The 22460-nt window shown below is 42.6% G+C and overlaps 2 protein-coding genes across 2 annotated transcripts; both read right to left on the bottom strand.

Moving 5' to 3' along the window:
- Nucleotides 1-8785: 8785 nt before the first annotated feature.
- Nucleotides 8786-12916, bottom strand: LOC307070570 (neurofilament medium polypeptide-like; the record flags this gene model as incomplete). Its single annotated transcript, XM_079729077.1, has 4 exons — nucleotides 8786-8802; nucleotides 11106-11521; nucleotides 11654-11778; nucleotides 12074-12916. 4 exons carry the CDS (start codon nucleotides 12914-12916, stop codon nucleotides 8786-8788), a joined length of 1401 nt encoding a protein of 466 aa, XP_079585203.1.
- Nucleotides 12917-13677: 761 nt separating this feature from the next.
- On the bottom strand, nucleotides 13678-17039 carry comtd1 (catechol-O-methyltransferase domain containing 1). Its single transcript, XM_079729924.1, has 6 exons — nucleotides 16740-17039; nucleotides 15827-15932; nucleotides 15599-15717; nucleotides 15098-15152; nucleotides 14649-14782; nucleotides 13678-13987 (listed from the first exon to the last, which is right to left on the bottom strand). The coding sequence occupies exons 1-6, from the start codon at nucleotides 16848-16850 to the stop codon at nucleotides 13835-13837; spliced, it is 678 nt and encodes a 225-aa protein (XP_079586050.1). The 5' UTR covers nucleotides 16851-17039; the 3' UTR covers nucleotides 13678-13834.
- Between the last annotated feature and the right edge of the window lie 5421 nt (nucleotides 17040-22460).

Here is a 22460-nt window from a genome sequence, read left to right as displayed (position 1 = left end):
GTTTTGTCTCAAGTGTAGACCTACTTTATTTTTGTTTACTCTAAACTTATGTATGATTGCTCTTAAGAATATTGGCATTGCACAATGTGCCCATATGTTAAAGTAATTTGCAAGCTTGTAATTTCTGATCCTGGTAAATTTGAGGCAATTGGGTGCAACCGATCACAGCTCCAAATAACGCACCACAGCGCCAACACTACTTCCATGGACCTATTAAAGTAGCAGTTAGGGCTAGGGTTAACCAGCAGTTGGGTGACTACCACTCACCCAACTGGTTTCCGATTACGGTAGAATACATACATTTGTATCAAAATGTGTTGAGAAAATATCCACGTTAACAAAAGAACAATTCATTTATTTTATTTTGAATCATTTAATCTTAGACCCTTAGTGAAAATATAGGCTATTTGTACTTCATATATGTAAATTTGACCAATTGCGGTCTTTCACTTGACAAAATTGTGAGGACTAGGCTTGGCGGAATCTTCTGATGGTACACTTGTTTCCGACAGATGGACTTCTCTGAAACACACTCAATTAAACCTGACAGTTAGCCTGCCACCGACCAGGTTAGTTTGGTCGGATGAATGGCCATGGTTACTTAGCAGAGATCCCTCAAGTCACGTTAATGGAACGGAACTTCAAACTGAAAGTAGCGAGGTTCAGCAAAATAAGCCCGGCTTTGCATTTAGCTAGGTTGAAGGATTACCCCTCTGGTCTTGCAAGTTCACATTGTTTATGAAATATGTAAACTTGAATATCTGCATGGTCTCAGAAGGCTGTGTTTAGCAGTTGCAGTATGAAAACACATACCTTTGACTACATCTGCCCTACTTTGTTTGACATCCATATTCAAACCAAATTAAACGTTATGTAATTAGGGAGATTGTTAGGCATCAGTTGGCAGCATGTCATTCAAAATTAATATTTTTTAAAAGGCTCACATTGGGGTTAAAAAGTAATTGGAAAAACCTATAAAACCTTGAATGGAAAACATGTCATTTTGAATTTGTTTTATTGGTTTTCTTTTCAGGCAATGTATAATTTGCTTCAGTTCTGATGTAAAGCAGCCTACATCCAGCATTTTATTAATAGATTAACATCATGCTGTTTACACATTAATATTTTCACAGTGTTGATGTATATCATCAGGTTTCCAAAGGGCTATTGCAAAACATTGTAAGCATTTGACCATGTCTTGTTTACCGATGACATGGTCATGATGTTTAATTCTCATCTTGTCTTTGGTCACAACTGATCTTTTGCCTCAACGACGTCTATTGGTTTAGTTTTCTCATCTTCAGCCTTCCCATAATCACCCCCATTCAAACTGGAGGTTGAAATATCTTGATCATGGCCTGAGGGTTTGGTCTTCTCGACCTGATACGATTCAGCGGTCCGGCATTTAGAAGGCTCTTCACTAGACTTGAGGAGGTCTTCAGGCTTGTGAGATGTTTCTGTTTTCTGGATTGTGTTGCTTGTTTCTTCACTAGATTTTGGCAGCCCTTGGTAAGTTTTGGTTTTTGGGATTGCGCTACTTGTTTGACCCTGCTGTGATTCTTTGACATCTTCAGTTTTCTCCACCTTCACCTCAGACCAACCACTGGTTTGGCTTTCAGTAGCTGATCCACTAGAAAAGATTGGTACAACAGGCTTTTGAGAGGTTTCTGCCTTGCAGATTGTGCTGCTTGGTATCTCCTGTTGTAATGCTTTGACATCTTCAGTCTTCTTCACCTTTGCCTCAGAGTTTTCAGTTTCAGTTTTCTTGAGCGTGGTGCTTGTTTTCTCCTGTTCTAATTCCTTGAGATCTACAGGCTTCTCTGTCTCAGACGCCCCACTGGTTTGGCTTTTAGAAGGTTCTCCACTAGGCTTTAAGGGGACTTCAGGCTCTTGCAACGTTTCAGTTTTCCGAACCGGGCTTCTTATCTCCTGCTCTAATTCTTTGAGATCAGCAGTTTTACCCTCCTTCACATCAGAAAAACCAATGGAGGGTTTAGAGGGTTCTCCACCAGACTTGGGAGGTTCTTGAGAAGTTTCAGTTTTCTGGACTGGGCTGCTTGTTATCTCCTGCTCTGATTCTACGAGGTATACTGTTTTCTCAAACTCTATATCTGATGTCTCACTGGGTTGAATTTCTGATAGCTCTTCAACACACTTAACTGGGACGTCAGGGGCATGAGAAGTTTCTGTTTCTGTTTTCCAGGCTGGGCTGCGTGATATCTCCTGTTGTAATACTTTGAAATCTGCAGTTTTCTCCGCTTTTGCCTCAAAGATGCCAATAGGTTGGTATTCAAAAGGTTCTCTACTAGGCTTGAGAGGTTCTTGAGATGTTTCTGTTTTCTGGACTGTGCTACTTGTTACTTGCTCCTGCTGTGATTCGTTGACACCTTCAGGTTGGTCCACCTGCACCTCAGACGATCCACTGGTTTGGCTTTCAGAAGATTTTCCACTAGGCTTGAGGCTGTCTTTAGGCTCATGTGGTGCTTCCATTTTATGGACACGGTGGTTTGTTATCTCCTGTTGTAAATCTTTGAGAACTGCAGTTTTCCCCGAATCAGAAATATCATGGATTAGGCTTTCAGAAGGATCTCCACCAGACTTCAGGGGGATGCCAGGCACTTGAGATATTTCTGTTGCCGTTTCATGGACTGTGCTGCTTGGTATCTCCGGTTCTAATGCTTTGACATCTTTAATCTTCTCTACCTTTGTCACAGGTAATACTATGGGTTGACTTTCAGAAGGATCTGCACTAATCTTGAGAGGTTTTTCAGAAGTTTCTGTTTTCTTGAGCGGGCTGCTGGTTTTCTCCTGCTCTAATTCCTTGAGATCTACAGTCTTCTCTGCCTCAGATGCCCCACTGGTTTGGCTTTCAGAAGGTTCTCCACTAGACTTTAAGGGGACTTCAGGCTTTTGAAATGTTTCAGTTTTCTGAACAGGGCTTCTTACCTCCTGTTCTAATTGTTTGAGATCAGCAGTTTTCTCCACCTTCACATCAGAAAATCGAATGGGTTGACTTTCAGAGGGTTCTCCTCTAAACTTGGGAGGTTCTTGAGAAGGTTCAGTTTTCTGGACTGGGCTGATGGTTTTCTTATGCTCTGATCCTTTGAGGTATACAGTTTTCTCTTCCTCTACATCGGATGTCTCACTGGGTTGAATTTCAAACTGCTCTTCAACAGACTTGACGGGGACTTCAGGCTCATGAGAAGGTTCTGTTTCGGTTTTCCAGACTGGGCTGCTTGATATCTCCTGTTGTAATTCTTTGACATCTGCAATTTTCTCTGCCTTTGCCTCAAAGATACCAATGGGTTGGTATTCAGAAGGTTCCCCACTAGGCATGAGAGTCTCTTGAGATGTTTCTGTTTTTTGGACTGTGCTACTTGTTACTTGCTCCTGCTGTGATTCTTTGACACCTTCAGATTTGTCTACCTTCACCTCAGACGATCCACTAATTTTGAGCGGTTTTTGAGAAGATTCTGTTTTCTTGAGCGGGCTGCTGATTTTCTCCTGCTCTAATTCCTTGAGATCTACAGTCCTCTCTGCCTCAGATGCCCCACTGGTTTGGCTTTCAGAAGGTTCTCCACTAGACTTTAAGGGGACTTCAGGCTTTTGAAATGTTTCAGTTTTCTGAACTGGGCTTCTTATCTCCTGTTCTAATTGTTTGAGATCAGCAGTTTTCTCCACCTTCACATCAGAAAATCGAATGGGTTGACTTTCAGAGGGTTCTCCTCTAAACTTGGGAGGTTCTTGAGAAGGTTCAGTTTTCTGGACTGGGCTGATGGTTTTCTTATGCTCTGATCCTTTGAGGTATACAGTTTTCTCTTCCCCTACATCGGATGTCTCACTGGGTTGAATTTCAAACTGCTCTTCAACAGACTTGACGGGGACTTCAGGCTCATGAGAAGGTTCTGTTTCGGTTTTCCAGACTGGGCTGCTTGATATCTCCTGTTGTAATTCTTTGACATCTGCAATTTTCTCCGCCTTTGCCTCAAAGATACCAATGGGTTGGTATTCAGAAGGTTCTCCACTAGGCATGAGAGTCTCTTGAGATGTTTCTGTTTTTTGGACTGTGCTACTTGTTACTTGCTCCTGCTGTGATTCTTTGACACCTTCAGATTTGTCTACCTTCACCTCAGATGATCCACTAATTTTGAGCGGTTTTTGAGAAGATTCTGTTTTCTTGAGCGGGCTGCTGGTTTTCTCCTGCTCTAATTCCTTGAGATCTACAGTCCTCTCTGCCTCAGATGCCCCACTGGTTTGGCTTTCAGAAGGTTCTCCAGTAGACTTTAAGGGGACTTCAGGCTTTTGAAATGTTTCAGTTTTCTGAACTGGGCTTCTTATCTCCTGTTCTAATTGTTTGAGATCAGCAGTTTTCTCCACCTTCACATCAGAAAATCGAATGGGTTGACTTTCAGAGGGTTCTCCTCTAAACTTGGGAGGTTCTTGAGAAGGTTCAGTTTTCTGGACTGGGCTGATGGTTTTCTCATGCTCTGATCCTTTGAGGTATACAGTTTTCTCTTCCTCTACATCGGATGTCTCACTGGGTTGAATTTCAAACTGCTCTTCAACAGACTTGACGGGGACTTCAGGCTCATGAGAAGGTTCTGTTTCGGTTTTCCGGACTGGGCTGCTTGATATCTCCTGTTGTAATTCTTTGACATCTGCAATTTTCTCCGCCTTTGCCTCAAAGATACCAATGGGTTGGTATTCAGAAGGTTCTCCACTAGGCATGAGAGTCTCTTGAGATGTTTCTGTTTTTTGGACTGTGCTACTTGTTACTTGCTCCTGCTGTGATTCTTTGACACCTTCAGATTTGTCTACCTTCACCTCAGACGATCCACTAATTTTGAGCGGTTTTTGAGAAGATTCTGTTTTCTTGAGCGGGCTGCTGGTTTTCTCCTGCTCTAATTCCTTGAGATCTACAGTCCTCTCTGCCTCAGATGCCCCACTGGTTTGGCTTTCAGAAGGTTCTCCAGTAGACTTTAAGGGGACTTCAGGCTTTTGCAACGTTTCCGTTTTCTGAACTGGGCTTCTTATCTCCTGCTTTAATTGTTTGACATCCGTAGTTTTCTCCACCTTCACATCAGAAAATCCAATGGGTTGGCTTTCAGAGGGTTCTCCTCTAAACTTGGGAGGTTCTTGAGAAGGTTCAGTTTTCTGGACTGGGCTGATGGTTTTCTCATGCTCTGATTCTTTGAGGTATACAGTTTTCTCTTCCTCTACATCGGATGTCTCACTGGGTTGAATTTCAAACTGCTCTTCAACAGACTTGACGGGGACTTCAGGCTCATGAGAAGGTTCTGTTTCTGTTTTTCGGGCTGGGCTGCTTGATATCTCCTGTGGTGATGCTTTGAAATCTGCAGTTTCTCTCACCTTTGTCTCAAAGATACCAATGGGTTGGTATTCAGAAGGTTCCCCACTAGGCTTGAGAGTTTCTTGAGATGTTTCTGTTTTCTGGACTGTGCTATTTGTTACTAGCTCCTGCTGTGATTCTTTGACACCTTCAGGTTGGTCCACCTTTACCTCCGTTGATCCACTGGTTTGGCATTCAGAAGATTTTCCACTAGACTTGAGGCTGTCTTTAGGCTCTTGTGGGGTTTCCGTTTTATGGAAAGGGTGGCTTGTTATCTCCTGTTGTAATTCTTTGTGATCTGCAGTTATCTCCACCTCAGAAATATCATGGATTAGGCTTTCAGAAGGATCTCCACCAGGCTTCAGGGAGACTTCAGGTACTTGAGATATTTCTGTTTCTGTTTCATGGACTGTGCTGCTTAGTATCTCCGGTTCTAATGCTTTGACATCTTTAATCTTCTCCACCTTTGCTACAGGTAATACTATGGCTTGACTTTCAGAAGGTTCTGCACTAATCTTGAGAGGTTTTTGAGAAGTTTCTGTTTTCTTGAGCAGGCTGCTGGTTTTCTCCTGCTCTAATTCCTTGAGATCTACAGTCTTCTCTGCCTCAGATGCCCCACTGCTTTGGTTTTCAGAAGGTTCTCCAGTAGACTTTAAGGGGACTTCAGACATTTGAAATGTTTCAGTTTTCTGAACTGGGCTTCTTATCTCCTGTTCTAATTGTTTGAGATCAGCAGTTTTCTTCACCTTCACATTAGAAAAGCCAATGGGTTGGCTTTCAGAGGGTTTTCCACAAAACTTGGGAGGTTCTTGAGAAGGTTCAGTTTTCTGGACTGGGCTGATGATTTTCTCATGCTCTGATCCTTTGAGGTATACAGTTTTCTCTTCCTCTACATCGGATGTCTCACTGGGTTGAATTTCAAACTGCTCTTCAACAGACTTGATGGGGACTTCAGGCTCATGAGAAGGTTCTGTTTCGGTTTTCCGGACTGGGCTGCTTGATATATCCTGTTGTGATTCTTTGACATCTGCAATTTTCTCCGCCTTTGCCTCAAAGATACCAATGGCTTGGTATTCAGAAGGTTCTCCACAAGGCTTGAGAGCCTCTTGAGATGTTTCCGTTTGTTGGACTGTGCTACTTGTTACTTCCTCCTGCTGTGATTCTTTGACACCTTCAGTTTTGTCTACCTTCACCTCGGACGATCGACTAATTTTGAGCGGTTTTTGAGAAGTTTCTGTTTTCTTGAGCGGGCTGCTGGTTTTCTCCTGCTCTAATTCCTTGAGATCTACAGTCTTCTCTGCCTCAGATGCCCCACTGGTTTGGCTTTCAGAAGGTTCTCCAGTAGACTTTAAGGGGACTTCAGGCTCTTGCAATGTTTCAGTTTTCTGAACTGGGCTTCTTATCTCCTGCTTTAATTGTTTGACATCAGCAGTTTTCTCCACCTTCACATCAGAAAATCCAATGGGTTGGCTTTCAGAGGGTTCTCCTCTAAACTTGGGAGGTTCTTGAGAAGGTTCAGTTTTCTGGACTGGGCTGATGGTTTTCTCACACTCTGATCCTTTGAGGTATACAGTTTTCTCTTCCTCTACATCGGATGTCTCACTGGGTTGAATTTCAAACTGCTCTTCAACAGACTTGACGGGGACTTCAGGCTCATGAGAAGGTTCTGTTTCGGTTTTCCGGACTGGGCTGCTTGATATCTCCTGTTGTAATTCTTTGACATCTGCAATTTTCTCCGCCTTTGCCTCAAAGATACCAATGGGTTGGTATTCAGAAGGTTCTCCACTAGGCTTGAGAGTCTCTTGAGATGTTTCTGTTTTTTGGACTGTGCTACTTGTTACTTGCTCCTGCTGTGATTCTTTGACACCTTCAGTTTTGTCTACCTTCACCTCGGACGATCCACTAATTTTGAGCGGTTCTTGAGAAGTTTCTGTTTTCTTGAGCGGGCTGCTGGTTTTCTCCTGCTCTAATTCCTTGAGATCTACAGTCCTCTCTGCCTCAAATGCCCCACTGGTTTGGCTTTTAGAAGGTTCTCCACCGGGCTTCAGGGAGACTTCAGGTACTTGAGATATTTCTGTTGCCGTTTGATGGACTGTGCTGCTTGCTATCTCCGGTTCTATTGCTTTGACATCTTTAATCTTCTCCACCTTTGTCACAGGTAATACTATGGGTTGACTTTCAGAAGGATCTGCACTAATCTTGAGAGGTTTTTCAGAAGTTTCTGTTTTCTTGAGCGGGCTGCTGGTTTTCTCCTGCTCTAATTCCTTGAGATCTACAGTCTTCTCTGCCTCAGATGCCCCACTGGTTTGGCTTTCAGAAGGTTCTCCAGTAGACATTAAAGGGACTTCAGGCTCTTGAAATGTTTCAGTTTTCTGAACAGGGCTTCTTACCTCCTGTTCTAATTGTTTGAGATCAGCAGTTTTCTCCACCTTCACATCAGAAAATCCAATGGGTTGGCTTTCAGAGGGTTCTCCACTAAACTTGGGAGGTTCTTGAGAAGGTTCAGTTTTCTGGATTGGGCTGCTTGTTTTCTCCTGTTCTGATTCTTTGAGGTATACAGTTTTCTCTTCCCCTACAACGGATGTCTCACTGGGTTGAATTTCAAACTGCTCTTCAACTGACTTGATGCAGACTTCAGACGCATGAGATGTTTCTGTTTCTGTTTTTCGGGCTGGGCTGCTTGATATCTCCTGTGGTAACGCTTTGAAATCTGCAGTTTTCTCCACCTTTGCCTCAAAGATACCAATGGGTTGGTATTCAGAAGGTTCCCCACTAGGCTTGAGAGTTTCTTGAGATGTTTCTGTTTTCTGGACTGTGCTATTTGTTACTTGCTCCTGCTGTGATTCTTTGACACCTTCATGTTGGTCCACCTTTACCTCAGATGATCCACTGGTTTGGCTTTCAGAAGATTTTCGACTAGACTTGAGGCTGTCTTTAGGCTCTTGTGGTGTTTCCGTTTTTTGGACAGGGTGGCTTGTTATCTCCTCTTGCAATTCTTTGTGATCTGCAGTTATCTCCACCTCAGAAATATAATGGATTAGGCTTTCAGAAGGATCTCCACCAGACTTCAGGGGGATGCCAGGCACTTGAGATATTTCTGTTTCAGTTTTTTGGAATGTGCTGCTTGGTATCTCCGGTTCTAATGCTTTGACATCTTTAATCTTCTCCACCTTTGTCACAGGTAATACTATGGGTTGACTTTCAGAAGGATCTGCACTAATCTTGAGAGGTTTTTCAGAAGTTTCTGTTTTCTTGAGCGGGCTGCTGGTTTTCTCCTGCTCTAATTCCTTGAGATCTACAGTCTTCTCTGCCTCAGATGCCCCACTGGTTTGGCTTTCAGAAGGTCCTCCAGTAGACATTAAAGGGACTTCAGGCTCTTGAAATGTTTCAGTTTTCTGAACAGGGCTTCTTACCTCCTGTTCTAATTGTTTGAGATCAGCAGTTTTCTCCACCTTCACATCAGAAAATCCAATGGGTTGACTTTCAGAGGGTTCTCCACTAAACCTGGGAGGTTCTTGAGAAGGTTCAGTTTTCTGGACTGGGCTGCTTGTTTTCTCCTGTTCTGATTCTTTGCGGCATACTGTTTTCTCAACCTCTATATCGGATGTCTCACTGGGTTGAATTTCGGATTGCTCTTCAACAGACTTGATGCGGACTTCAGGCTCATGAGAAGTTTCTGTTTTCCAGGTTGGTCTGCTTGATATCTCCTGTTGTAATACTTTGACTTCTACTGTCTTCTCCACCTTTGCCTCAAAGATACCAATGGGTTGGTATTCAGAGTGTTCTCCAGTAGGCTTGAGAGTTTCTTTAGTTGTTTCTGTTTGTTGCACTGTTCTGCTTGTTACCTGCTCCTGCTGTGATGCTTTAACACCTTCAGTTTTGTCCACCTTCACCTCAGACGATCCACTGGTTTGGCTTTCAGATGGTTTTCCACTAGACTTGAGAGGGAGATCAGGCTTTTGAGATATTTCTGTTTCCATTTCATGGATTGTACTGCTTGCCTCATCCAACTGGAATTCTTTGAGCTCTTCAGTTTCCTCCACCTGTACCTCAGAAATGCCACTGGGTTGCATTTCAGACAGTTCTCCGCTAGACTTGAGTGGGACTTCAGGCTCTTGTGGTGTTTCTGTTTTTTGCACAATATTGCTTGGCATCTCCTGCTGTGATTCTTTGCCATCTGCAGCTACAAGAGTCTTCTCCAATGGAACTTTTAATTTTAGAAGTTTAGTTTCTTCTTCTTGATTATCTTCAGACTTTTTATCAATTTCTACATTTTGAGGATCTGTACCAATATTTTCGGGAGTTCTCTCTGTCCCTTCACTCTGAATTATAGGCTTTACTGTGTCTGTTTCACTGATTGCTATTGCAGATGGTTCTGTGCTGCTGGCTTCCATTAATTTGCTCTTAGATGGGCTGGGATGGACATGGCCTGTGATATTTGACAGGATCTCTGGGTCTACTGCTATCTCAGAGGAAAGACCCAACTTAATGTCTGTTGTCAAATAAGTGTGTTTGTTGATGGCATCATCTGACGAAGAGAGAGACTCATCTACATGACCAGATGGTTTGTGATCTCCCTCATCCATGATCACAACTGACCTGGTTTCCAATTCTGGTCTTATTGAAGGAACTTTCTCTGCTGGTTTTTGCTTCACTGCCTCAAAAACGTCCATCATTAACATCTCTCTTTCAGAATCTTCCTTGTCTTCCGCCAAATGCTCTAGGGTTTCTTTGGGTTGCAATAGTTCTACCTCCATAGTGTACTCTGTAATAGGATCGGATTTGACCTCAGCAACTTTCTGTACTATTTCTACCTTTACTTGATCAAGGATATCAGATAACACAAGGTCACTCTGTGAATCGCTGTCCTCATTCACTCCTACTGTATCTTCTAAGGGTTCTGTGGGTTTTAGCTGTTGTTCCTCCTCAAACTTCATATCAGATTGTGGTTTTATTAAAGCAACACTCTCTAGTGGTTCTACCTTTACTGCCTCAACAATATCAGATACATCTTCATCTCTCAGTGAATCTTTCTCTTCCTTTGTTGCTACTGTGTTTTTTGTTAGGGCTTCTGTCATTTGTGACTGTTCACCCTCCATGGCGACCTCTGACAAGGTTTCTGAATCTGGTTTTAGTGAAGTCATTTTCCTTACTGGCTCTACCTCTAATGTGGGAACAATATCAGTAACCGCTTGATCTCTGACTAAATCTTTATCTTTCTTTGCTTGAGTTCTTGCTAGTTCTAACTTCCCTGTCTCAACAATATCCGAAACCTCTTGATGTCTGATTAAATCTTCTTCTTGCTTTGCTTCTACTGTCTTTTCTAGGGTTTCTGTGGCTTTTAACAGTTGATCCACTATTGTTACCTCTGACCTGGTTTCAGATTCTGGTTTTAGGGAAACTGCTTTCTTTGCTGCTTCTACTTTCACTGTGACAAAAATAGCAGATATCTGTTGGATATCATCCCTCGATAATGCTGTACTTTCTAAGGTTTCTGTGTCTTTTAACAGGTCTGTCTCCATAAGGAGCTCTGACTTTGTATCAGATTCTGGTTTGAAAGAAGCAATGTTCTCTTTGGTCTCTTCTGCCTCTTTTTCTACGTTGTCTGCTGACTCACTTCCATCCATAACTCCATCTATATCTCTGCTCTCTTGTTGGCTGGTTTCCTCTGCTCTGCTGGACTGTTCACTATGTTCACTACATGGCATAGGTATGTGTGTTTGAATGTGTGTTTCTTCGTCACAGCTCACCACACCTTCCTCCTCCTCCTCTTCACTCTGCTCTACCCCATGATGCTGCTCACTGTGACGCTCCGGCACACCTTCCTCCTTTGGACTATCTTCCACACCCTCACCCTTCTCTTCTTCTTCATCCTTTCTCTTCCTCCCACTCTCACTTTTGACATCTTCTTCCTCTTTTTGATCTCCTCGATCCATCTCTTCCTCCTCTTCTTCCGAGCCAGTCTCTTCAAACTCGGACATCTCTATTTCCCTGGTGGTTTCGGTGATGATCTCCTCCACAAACTTGTACTGGGGCTTCTGGGTCCTCCTCTGCTCCCCCAGACAGGGCAGGGTGTGGATGGGGGACTGTCTGTAGATGTGGGGGGCGGGGAGTTGCTGCTGGGAGTCCGTGACGGCCAAAAGACGACTCTCCTCGCCTTCCAAGAGTTTTCTGTCATGTTAAAGGAAGATGAATTGTCTTAGTTGATACGTCCGTTCACACAGTGATATTTGTCTTCATCCTAGCTAAAATGTTAGGCATTTCGATTAAAATATTTTAGCTCAGGATTTGCCTCTGCCTTACCTGTAAGAGAGTATTTCCACATCCAGAGCCATTTTCACATTCAGTAGGTCGTGGTATTCTCTCAGGTGGCTCGACATGTCAAATTTGATATTGATGAGCTCGTTTTCTAGCTCTTTGATAGTGTCCTGAAGAAACAATGGAAACATTTGTAATTTACACATCCCCGATATAAATATGTTATAAATTATTAGTTGTGGAAATGTTATATTATTATAATAATGTTATGTTATTCACACATTTTTTAGAACTAGATTTAAATATATGGCTTTTAGGAGCATATAGAATAGCATTTACACATGTTCTTTATTTATATTAAAAATAAAGCAAAAACGACACTCACATTTCAATAAACGTATTATCGGTACTTATAATAGGTCTATTTACATTTAGGTTTATAAATGCCCTGAATATGTACCTTACCTGATAGTGAATGATTTCCTCGTTATGGCATTCCTCGATCTCGCGAAGTTGCCTTACCAGAGCTTCTCGTGTTCCTTTAACGCAGTCCAGCTCGACACTCTTGCTCTGCAGTCTCTTCCTGTATTCCTGGATCTCCAGCTTGGACGCCTTCAGCGCCTCGCGCTTCATTTCAGTCGCCTCGGTTAACTTTGAAACCTGGATGTGATAACTTTCCTCCGCCTTGTGGAGGTCGGACACGGCGTGGTCTTCCAGCTGTGCCCGGACATCCCGGAGTGCGGCAGTGAGTTCAGGACACCCAAACTCGCTCGCTCTAACAGAGGCTCCTTCTTGCGCATCGTTGAGTTGTGCGATCAGCTGTGACACCTCAGAGTTGTGGTTCCTCTTCAAAGTGTCGATTTCCTCAGAGATGGCCTGGGACTTCTTGTCGAGCTCAAGTTTGGCCCGATACGCGTCGTCGATGTCCCTTTTCAAGAGGACGATGTTGGTCTCGGCGTCAGCTCTGACGCTTACCTCGGTGTCGTATTTGTCCCTCAGGTCGATCAGGTCCTGCTCGAGGGTCTGGTGCTCTACCTCGATCTGGTGTTTCTGGTGTGTGATGTCGCGCAGCAGCTTTCGCAGGTCCTCCAGCTCGGGTCCGAAGGTCTGCTGCAGAGACGCCGGGGTCTGCTCTTTCTGTCGGATGTCCTCGATCTCTCGTTCAAGCAGCTCGTTCTGGTGCTCCAAGTGACGCACCTTCTCGATGAAACTTGCGAAACGGTCGTTCAGGCCGTGAAGCATCTCTTTCTCGTTCGTCTTCGTAGGAAACGTAGCGGTGACATTGTCTTTCCAATCGTAGTCCCCCATCATGGGGGTATCGCTCTGTGATGCTGCAGTGGTGGTGGGCTTGTAGTGAACATATTCGGCTGGAGTTATTCGATCACGCAACCCCGGTTTTCGCTCCATCCTGTGGCTCGATACGGTGTATAAACTACAGGGTGCTTCTTTTGGGCTTTTATACCTGTCACTATCCGCGAGGTGTGCACAATTGAACTGTCCATGGTGCTGAAAATGTATGGACTCAGCGATCTTAATATAGCCTGAAGTGGGAACGCGTTGCTTGGCCACTTCACACCAACACTGTTCGTTTAGACGCATATAACATGACCTAAACTGATGCCAATACGTTTTTGTGTTTGTTTGATGTATGTTTGTCCCTTGTGACTTCAGGACATAGACCTAATATGGCATATTATTGACACGTATTATGACTTAATAATGAGTTCTTAAACAGTGACACAAACAAACAGGATCTCTTTCACTGTAAGGCACAATATATAGCACCTTAAATGTGAGGCCTTTATCATGCATTTGTTGATGTGGTACACTAATGAATACCTTAATGTATCAAGCTTGAATTTAGGCCAACTTTTCCAACAATTGTGTGCAAGGATTCCATTACAACAAACGATTAATAGCCCCTTGGAAAACACTAACAGAGCTTATGGATATTGGATTTTTCAAGGGCTTACTTTAATGGGCCGATTAAATCATTTTATTTGATGGTGAAAGACCTCCCCTTCGAGACTGACTGACCAATAACTCAGACAAGTTCATTCATTGTCTTCTTATTTATTTTTTTACTGTGATACCAGAAAGAAATATCAGAGAGAGCCCATAACACTTTAGTGTTTTGACATCCATTCATTTTGTTTAGCATCAATGATATACTATATTATCAAATGAATGCATGGAACTGGAATGCTTGAGAGGTTTGGTTGGAGATCAGCGCTTGAAGGCCAGGGTGAGGCCGTCCCCTATGGTGAGCATGCTCAGATCGATCCGCTCGTCCTTGTGGAGCTTCTTGTTCAGGGCGTCCAGATTCTGGGAGACGAGGTCGTCCGCAGCAGGGTTCACCACCAGTCCACTCCACAGCACCTTTAAAGGAACAGTTTTGTTGGGGTGAGTACCAACTGGTGTCATACATATTTGGCCTGTTAAGCCCTTTGAGACTGTAATGGTGATTAAGGGCTATACAAATACAATTGAATTTAATTGAACAACGCACTTTGTTACTACTTAGTGCGGTGATGTCTTACTGAAAATATTTACCAACCCAAGTTCTTACATTCACACCTACAAAATGTGGAAGTGAATGTACATGCATCACTCATGCACAAAGTGGTTAGTGCTCGTGGCTATGAATCATAAGGCCTGTTTGTGTACACACACACACACACACACACACACAAACACACACACACACACACACACACACACACACACACACACACCTTTTAGACCTAACCTAACCTGTCGATCATTTATCCAAACAAAGTGGGATAATCGTTTTCAGTAATAAACGGTTAACCAAGTCCAAATACCAAACAATTTTTGCTTAATGTATTTGGTTCAAATATCATTATAAAATTACTATGTAAGTTTTTCTTGGGATGTTTGTAAGATAGAGCAAGCAAATTTAAGGGATCACTATGCACTCTTGTATCTTGTGATGCCATTGGCTATTATTTAGGACATTTTGGGGGGGTGAAAGTATTTTTTTAAGGGGTTCCATTGTTTTATGGGAGGCAACACTAACGTTGTCGATGGCGATGATTCCTCCTTTTCTAACCAGTTGAAGACTCCTCTCGTAGTAGCCGTCGTAGTTGTTCTTATCTGCGTCTATGAAGATGAAGTCGTAGGTTCCCGCTTCGCCCGCAGCGATCAGCTCGTCTGGATACACATAAAAAATGAATTGAATAAAGAATAAGTAGCGCATGTTGGTAAGCTCAAGTTTATTGAATATATATGGAAATGTTGAGTCGTACATTACATGAAATTTACCATCAGGAGATGTGGTTTAGCCATTACAAGCCATTTCCAAAACCACCCTAGTGACATCACAGGTGGGAGTGTCTTGGTGGCCACACCTACGTGTGATGTAACTATAGGCTAGATTTTGAAATGGCGAGTAATGTGATTATTATCAAATAATAATCAACATCAGACCTGGTTGTAAAATAGGAAGCCAATTAATAAACAACAAACCCAAAGTTTGCATAGCCGGTTGAATACGGACATCGATTTTACTTTCCACACCAGCCTATGAGACAGAGACAAACAACAAACAGTTCACGGGGGTTAGGAAATGATATTAAAGATGCACTGCTTTAGAGAAAGAGTTACAGGTTTCTCTTTCGTCTTGACAAAAGGTCCTGAGGAGCATTGATTTGCGCTTGTCGTTGCATCTTCACTCATGAGATGGCACTTTGCTCTCTCTCTCTCTCTCTCTCTCTCTCTCTCTCTCTCTCTCTCTCTCTCTCTCTCTACTCAACCACAGAAGCAGTTTGTTCGGACCTGCTGACCCACTGAGCGCCCCGTGACTGTGTGGGTTTCTCAATCAATCTCCCCGAATTATTATACGCTGATTTAGTACTACCCATGGGAGGCCTTCCAATTGAACATTGATTTTGAATGCAGTGGCACATTCTTTAACTCAAGACATTTGTTGGATAGGTTTGTGCTGTTCTGTATAGTTGAGATAGTCACCTCTTTGAAAAATGGCCTGGCGATGTCCACATAGGCGTTTTCTATCTCACAGGCCACCACACGTCCATTCTCGGGAATAGACAAAGCCATGTTCAGTGCATTGTACCCTGTGTACATTCCTGTAATGAATAAATCAATCAAGACACAAAAGCAGGTCAGTTAGTTATGATTTGTCCATTTTTTTTTACTGAAATCACATATGTTACGTGTGTGTAATCGGCTACTCACCAACTTCGAGAGTTTTGTTGGCTTTAATGAGTTTCATGAGATTTCCCATGAACTGGGCCTGTTCTGTGGCAACAAGCATTATATTCCACCTGTCCTCTAGAGTTCTCTGAAAGTAAGAACATTTACAATAAAGAACTTGACGTAATCACTTTAAGATTTGCAAATATATTAATTCCCTATGGTTTATTCTCATTATTATACTCGGGGTGCACATAACTGGTACGCATGCGCGCCCATAATCAGGGATGCGTAACGTCACTTGTGTCACTACCATGCTTTTGCGTAACCGTCAGGTCATCCAAACAAAACTACACGTGTATCTTGTCACCACTCAATGGAGTAGACTGCTGTGGGAGATTCAGAAAAAACAAAATACATTGAGCAGGTACTTTGGCGGTTCGCCACCTGCAAAGAAAAGGCTAACGGAATCGGAGCAGAAGAAAATAGTTTTTTTTTCCGAAAAGTGACTCAAAGATGTGCCGAATGATGAGCGCACGGAAAATGCGCTCATGTGCCCTGTGCACCGCGCACACACTGGAAAACAATCCAAACGCTTCGTGGTGAAGCTGCTGCGGTTTTTATTTCCAAAAAGGTGGCGCAAAAAACAATGCTGTGCTTAAGAAGTTTTGCATTGAAAATGGGATCGCCTTTGTGAAACTGGGTAAGTTTCATTACGTCAGATGTCATTAAATAAATGCTACGTGTGGGATGAGAACAAAGTAACTAATTTAAAAAGTTATGTGCACCCTTGACTATACTACATTATCAGTAAGCCTACTTCTATTATTTTGGCATCCATTGCACTTTACAGACCCCTAGTGGCGTAAAGGCAGAGCTGAGAGGAAGCATGAGTTTTTTTTCTCTCGCTTGAACTGGTGGCTGATGGCCAGAACCGTGAAGTAAAGATACGTACTTGCTTGAGTTTAGCGAGTACTGGATGTTCTCTGAGTGAGTTGTTCACTACATACTGAAGCACAGGGTCATCTTTCCCCCCGCTGTGGCTCTTTCCAGGAAAGGCAGACATGACGTTCACGCCTTTTCCCCAAAACAACAGCAAAAACAAATACAACAATGTGACACCGCAAGTGCTAAAATGTAGCAGTTAAAGGCAGAGCTCTTCCTTTAATCACTATTAATCTTGCGCAGACTATATCCAGCGATTACCACTACTTGGACTTCAACGTTGATCTGTTTTTGTGACAGCGATTTTTGTTATTTGACCGCGCCCCGGAAACGCTACAATTGACCACGTCCTCTTTTGCCTTTCTTTATGTCAGCATTAATAGAATCTGATATTAATATATTATTATATTTTTATTACCATTAAAAAATTATACTCGTATTTAATTAATAATCCTTATATTTTACATAGGCTTCATAATAATAAAGACGCTGGATATCTTATATCAACAAAGACAACACGTTATAAATATAACCAGAAACATGCAACCAATAGACAACAACCGTAGGCATAGACCAACAATACAATACACACTTACGGACAATGACAACGTAAACACTATAGACAGCTATTAGATAACACCAACAATATAGTACACATTTAGAGACAACTGTTAAGTAGGCTACACAAATTGTCAGACCTTACCTATAAGAGCAACAGCAAGTCCACTGCAAACTAATAGTTTCATACCTTGTGCCATAGTTAAGAAGAGTTTTGAATAGCTTTCAGCACTGTGGCCTCTTCAAACCGCTCTTCGTTATGTATTTATAATGTATTTGCTCAGGATTGAGTAATGTGGGGAATCCGATCAATACTATCAAGCCTTGTGGTGCAATGGGTGATTTAGGTACTTTGGGGGTAGAATATATAAAGAATGGCGATCAAGAAAAAAAGAGTACTGCAAAATAATTCATGATTATATTCATCTATTAAATTGACTCCTTATTTTCAATAATCAACACGGTTGATTGGCACCAGTATAGAGATGATTCAATAGATTATTCTAAAGGCCAGGTCTCTAAGTCCCCTTGTACCGTGTAGGCCTACTGTCCAAGGCCAACCAACACTGGGCAATTTGTTTGTTGTTTGTGCAATATTGGGTAAATATTGAAGAATTCCAAGGTTTAAAACTGTTACATTGAATAGTACAAAAAGCTAATAAGGGTGAGTTCAACTGTGTGTGTGGAAATCGACATGTGTAGAAAAAACAAAAGATAAACATTATAAAAGTAGATATTGATTAACTATCTAAATAGACAGTTAATCTAATTAGCACTAACTCAAAACGGAGTGTAGAGTTTTTTACATAGTTATATGTATGTATACAGGGGCGTAGGAATGAGTTTAACATTGGGGGGGACACATATCTGAAACCTGACAGATCCGGTATAATTTTTAGGTGGGACAAATGCGCCTGTCTCCGATATTGGAGGGGACACGTCCCCTCCGTCCCCCCGGTTCCTACGCCCTTCTATATATATATGGAGACCACGTGAAACGAAAACAAAACAAAACACATGTGGCTAGTCATAATCACCATACAGTTAATTATTGTGGTTTTTTCCCATGTCTTTTCAAGATATTCATGACATGTAATGTCATGAATATCTTGAAAAATACAATGCAAAATATCACTACAAAAACAAATAATCAACCTTTACAATTTCTAACTGAAATGGTCTGCACTTAGCGGTGGCTGCCTAAGGCTGCCTCTCTTGAACAAATGTTGACATAAATGTCAACATATGGCACTCATGGCTGTATTTGTCTTGCAAAATAATTAGGCTGAGTGACTGAGAGAGAGCGAGAGAGAAATCTCTGGAAATGTTAACTGAAGTTGATTTGAATCCACTGATCGTATTATGAAGAACATTGATCAACCTTGTTTGCCTACTACATTCATCGGATTTATCCACATTTAAATGTGACAAAGAGAAGGTTGAAAGGATCAAAAGGAAGTATGGATACATGCCCACAGGAAAGACAATATATTTGACATCGTAAATCAGTGTCAAACAGGCCATAACAAGTCAAAGCTTTAGTTTATTTTTCCTAAAACGTAAGCAACATTGCCACCCAGCGGAGGTTGTGTTAATCACTGCAATCCTAATTTTGGAAGACAGTGACATCTAACGGTAAGAATTTGAATTACTACGTCTCGTGCTCTCGGTCACATGTCAACATGCTGCAGCTGAACAGAACAGTTCATGGTTTGCTGATGACAAATATTTAATATGCCCTTCTTTGGCTGGCTATGCATGGCACTAAGCGTAAGGATAAAATCAAGGAATATTTAGGCTGAAAATGTATACATCATACTGATAAGGCTATTCACAATAGTGCCATATATGTTGACTTATGAATCGTATAGTTTTAAATGGTTATTCAGTAGGCCTACTATCTATTAATTTTTTAGGAATTTAGCAGATTGTTACTCAAAAGGACTTGCTTTAGTTAGTGAAATTAAGGTAGACTATGTCTGTGGACATTTCTGTTTGAACCCAGACCCTTTCGTCTTGAAGTCAAACTAACCACCTAAAGGTTTCCTTTGAACCATTTGTCTTGTGAGAACTCCGTCATCTTCTGCATGGATGTGTATGCTTCCTCAACATTAATAGGAGCTATAAATAACACTGATAGGCCCTGAGAGTGTAATGTATTGCGCTTGACTCACAGCCGGAAGGTACTGGGTTCGATCCCCCAACATCTGCAGCCTAACTTGCACGTCTAAGCCCATACCTGCTCCCTAATGGCATATCTGAATTCAGTGTATGTCACTTTGGATAAAAGCCTCAGGTAAATAACTGAATAGTAAATATATTTAAATTCGCCTTGTTGTACTGCTGCTAAAAACTTTTACTTTGTATCCGGGGGGGGGGGGGGTACTTTGTAAAGAGAATTGTTTTGTTTCTTTCAGAAGCCCCTCTGCTAAAACGCGGGCAGGTCCGTGATCAGTGGGTCCCATCACAGCAGTGACACCACAAAGTTTGTTTACAGCCTCCGCCAGCTAAAGCTATAGCTGCCGATGGATTTAACTAGAACAGGGGAGATACAGTAGAGTGTGGAGAAGGTTCAAAGCGAAAAAGTGTTGGGGATGTGAGTAGGATAGGGAGGTCTCTCCAAGGACACACACGCTTCCTCTGTCAACTTCCTTATTAAGAATGCACGGGTAGCGATCCCCACTGCCTACAAGAACATATCAAGTAAATGAGCCGTGACAACGTGGGATGTCTCGGAAAGAAACGGGAAAGAAAAGAGTTTGAATGTTACTGGAGGAAAAAAAACAAAACTGGGATACCTCAGAGCACACACACACACACACACACACACACACACACACACACACACACACACACACACACACACACACACACACACACACACACACACACACGGCGCAGCTTAGACCCTCTTGGTGATTTTTTTCTTTCTTCCCCCTTTTCTCTCTCGCTCGCTCTCTCCTACTCCCTCTGTGTCCCTCTCACTCTCACTCACCCCCCTTTCTCTCTGTGTCTCTCTCTGTGTCTCTCGCCCGCTGCTTCAGGGCCCCTTGCTCGCGTGACGCTAATTGTTTTTGCTACTTGTGCCAAGTACCTTCTCTTCCCCGCCACAGTGTACAGACAGGCCCCTGGTCCCCGTGCTGCTTTTTGTGTCTGTTTAAGGAATGAAAACAATGTGTGTTGCCATCTGCAGAGAGAGGAACCACGCCACTAGTAGCGACGCACATCTCCCGGGCGCAGCTGACAGAATGCCACGGCGACACACAATCATACACACATTCAGGCGCACACGCACGCACGCATGCGTGCACACACATTCACGCACACACACGCACATGCTCACATGCACGCAAACAGACACACTCTAGCCTTCTCTCTCTCTGTCTCCTGCGTGGAGGTAAAAGCTTTATGGCGGTAGAGTAGTAAAAAACGAGACACACAAATGCTAATTTGAAACAAAATTATTCAAGAGGTTCAGCGTTTTTGATGTGAGCTACCACGGTGGTGAAGGAATAGGGATGCTTAAAGACACACACAAACACACACACACACACCAAATTACATTCAACTCTAGGATTATTTTGCTTTCAATGGATCATGAGCATATAGTGGCCAATGTATAAACGTCCTTTATTCAGAAATATTAATAAGCAAATTGTCTGTTTTACAATTTTGGTCAGGGTGTGGCTTTGTTTAATTAATAAATCAATTAGGGGACTCCCCAGATGTATTGTTGTCAGGTTCACATCTGACCAGCAAGGGGCAGTGTTGTTAAGCTTATCCACTATTGTCGTATTGGTGTTTTACTCAGCGTAGTTTCACTGAACCATGAAACAGGCCTTCTTCATGGTGAGTGTTGCAAGCTCAGGAAATGTTCCATGGGTGCCATTGTTGTATTAACTTCTGACAAACAAATAGTTTCACATATTATGAACGAGCTGGTGTTTTCACTCAACCTTTTACTTACATCACCGTGGTGGATACAGTTTGTTTGGCAGGGGCGTCAGTCGTCAAATTATAGAGTTCTGCTAGCATGAATGCTAAGTGATGCTAATCACTGCGGAGAGGCTACGGCATCAACACACTGACAGACATTTTCCTGGCGTTCGGTTAACGTTCGCGGATTTGTCCGTCCGCGTGACAGCTCCGTCTCCCGACATGACAAGTCTGTTCAAAACCTTCTGCGATATGCCTTCATGCGTTCGCACGGTCACCCCAACACACACGCACACGCACGCACACATTGAGGCAACTTGAGATGTGTTGACATTGATTCAGTCAAACGGGCGACTCTTTTGAAGACTCATGTGTCTCTCAACAATCTCGCACACACACACACACACACACACACACACACACACACACACACACACACACACACACACACAGCGTTTATCTACTACGCTATTCAGAGTAACAATGACGTTCATAACAAAATATGAAAATATTTCCCTAATTTTCAATCGTGGAAATCTTATTGAAAACGGGATTTATGGCCGCTTGTATTAATCTACCCTTGGCGGGAAATGGGGAGGAGGATAAGCACTTTCATTTTTCTATGATCCCTTCATTGTAGGCTCCTTTTCAAACCTCCCCAAGGAACAAAAAGACAGATCATCTATAGCTACAGTGCACAACACGGCTGATTGGCAGGTGTGCTTGTTTGACTTTTAAATCACCTAAGCATCTATTCCATTAACCCAGGGTGTGTAAGAAATACAGAATTCAATTTTCCCCTGCACCAGACAACGCAGTGACAGTCTTGGGAAAAGATCAAGCAGCTTGCCACGGGGCACGTTGAGCCTAGGTGAGGAAACCTGGAGACGACAGCAGTGTTGTCACCCTGAGCCAGCAACAGCAAATGCCATATCGTCAGAAACTATTACCGGATGAGCCATTAGTTGGGATGTCTGTTATGAGTTGCCCAGGTAAACAGAGCTAGCCAAGTAAGGCGCATGAGCTGATATCTTTATACGTTTATACTAAATACCGGAAGGAAATGTCTTTCTCTCATAACTATAGGCTAGGTTATATGTGGTACCTACTGTTAAAGGGTTCCAACTTCCTTTGTCCCTTTTTCATTTTCTATATTCTTGACGCACATTTCTGCACTTTGTACAGCACCTTCCTTATCCAATGTTTTTACTTAGTTGGTTAAGTTATATTAGATGTC

The sequence above is a fragment of the Pollachius pollachius genome (genome assembly GCF_949987615.1).
Source record: "Pollachius pollachius genome assembly, chromosome: 2".
Classification (NCBI taxonomy): Eukaryota; Metazoa; Chordata; class Actinopteri; order Gadiformes; family Gadidae; genus Pollachius; species Pollachius pollachius.
The sequence above is the reverse complement of the archived record's forward strand: the minus strand, read 5'-3'. Positions and strand labels throughout refer to the sequence as shown.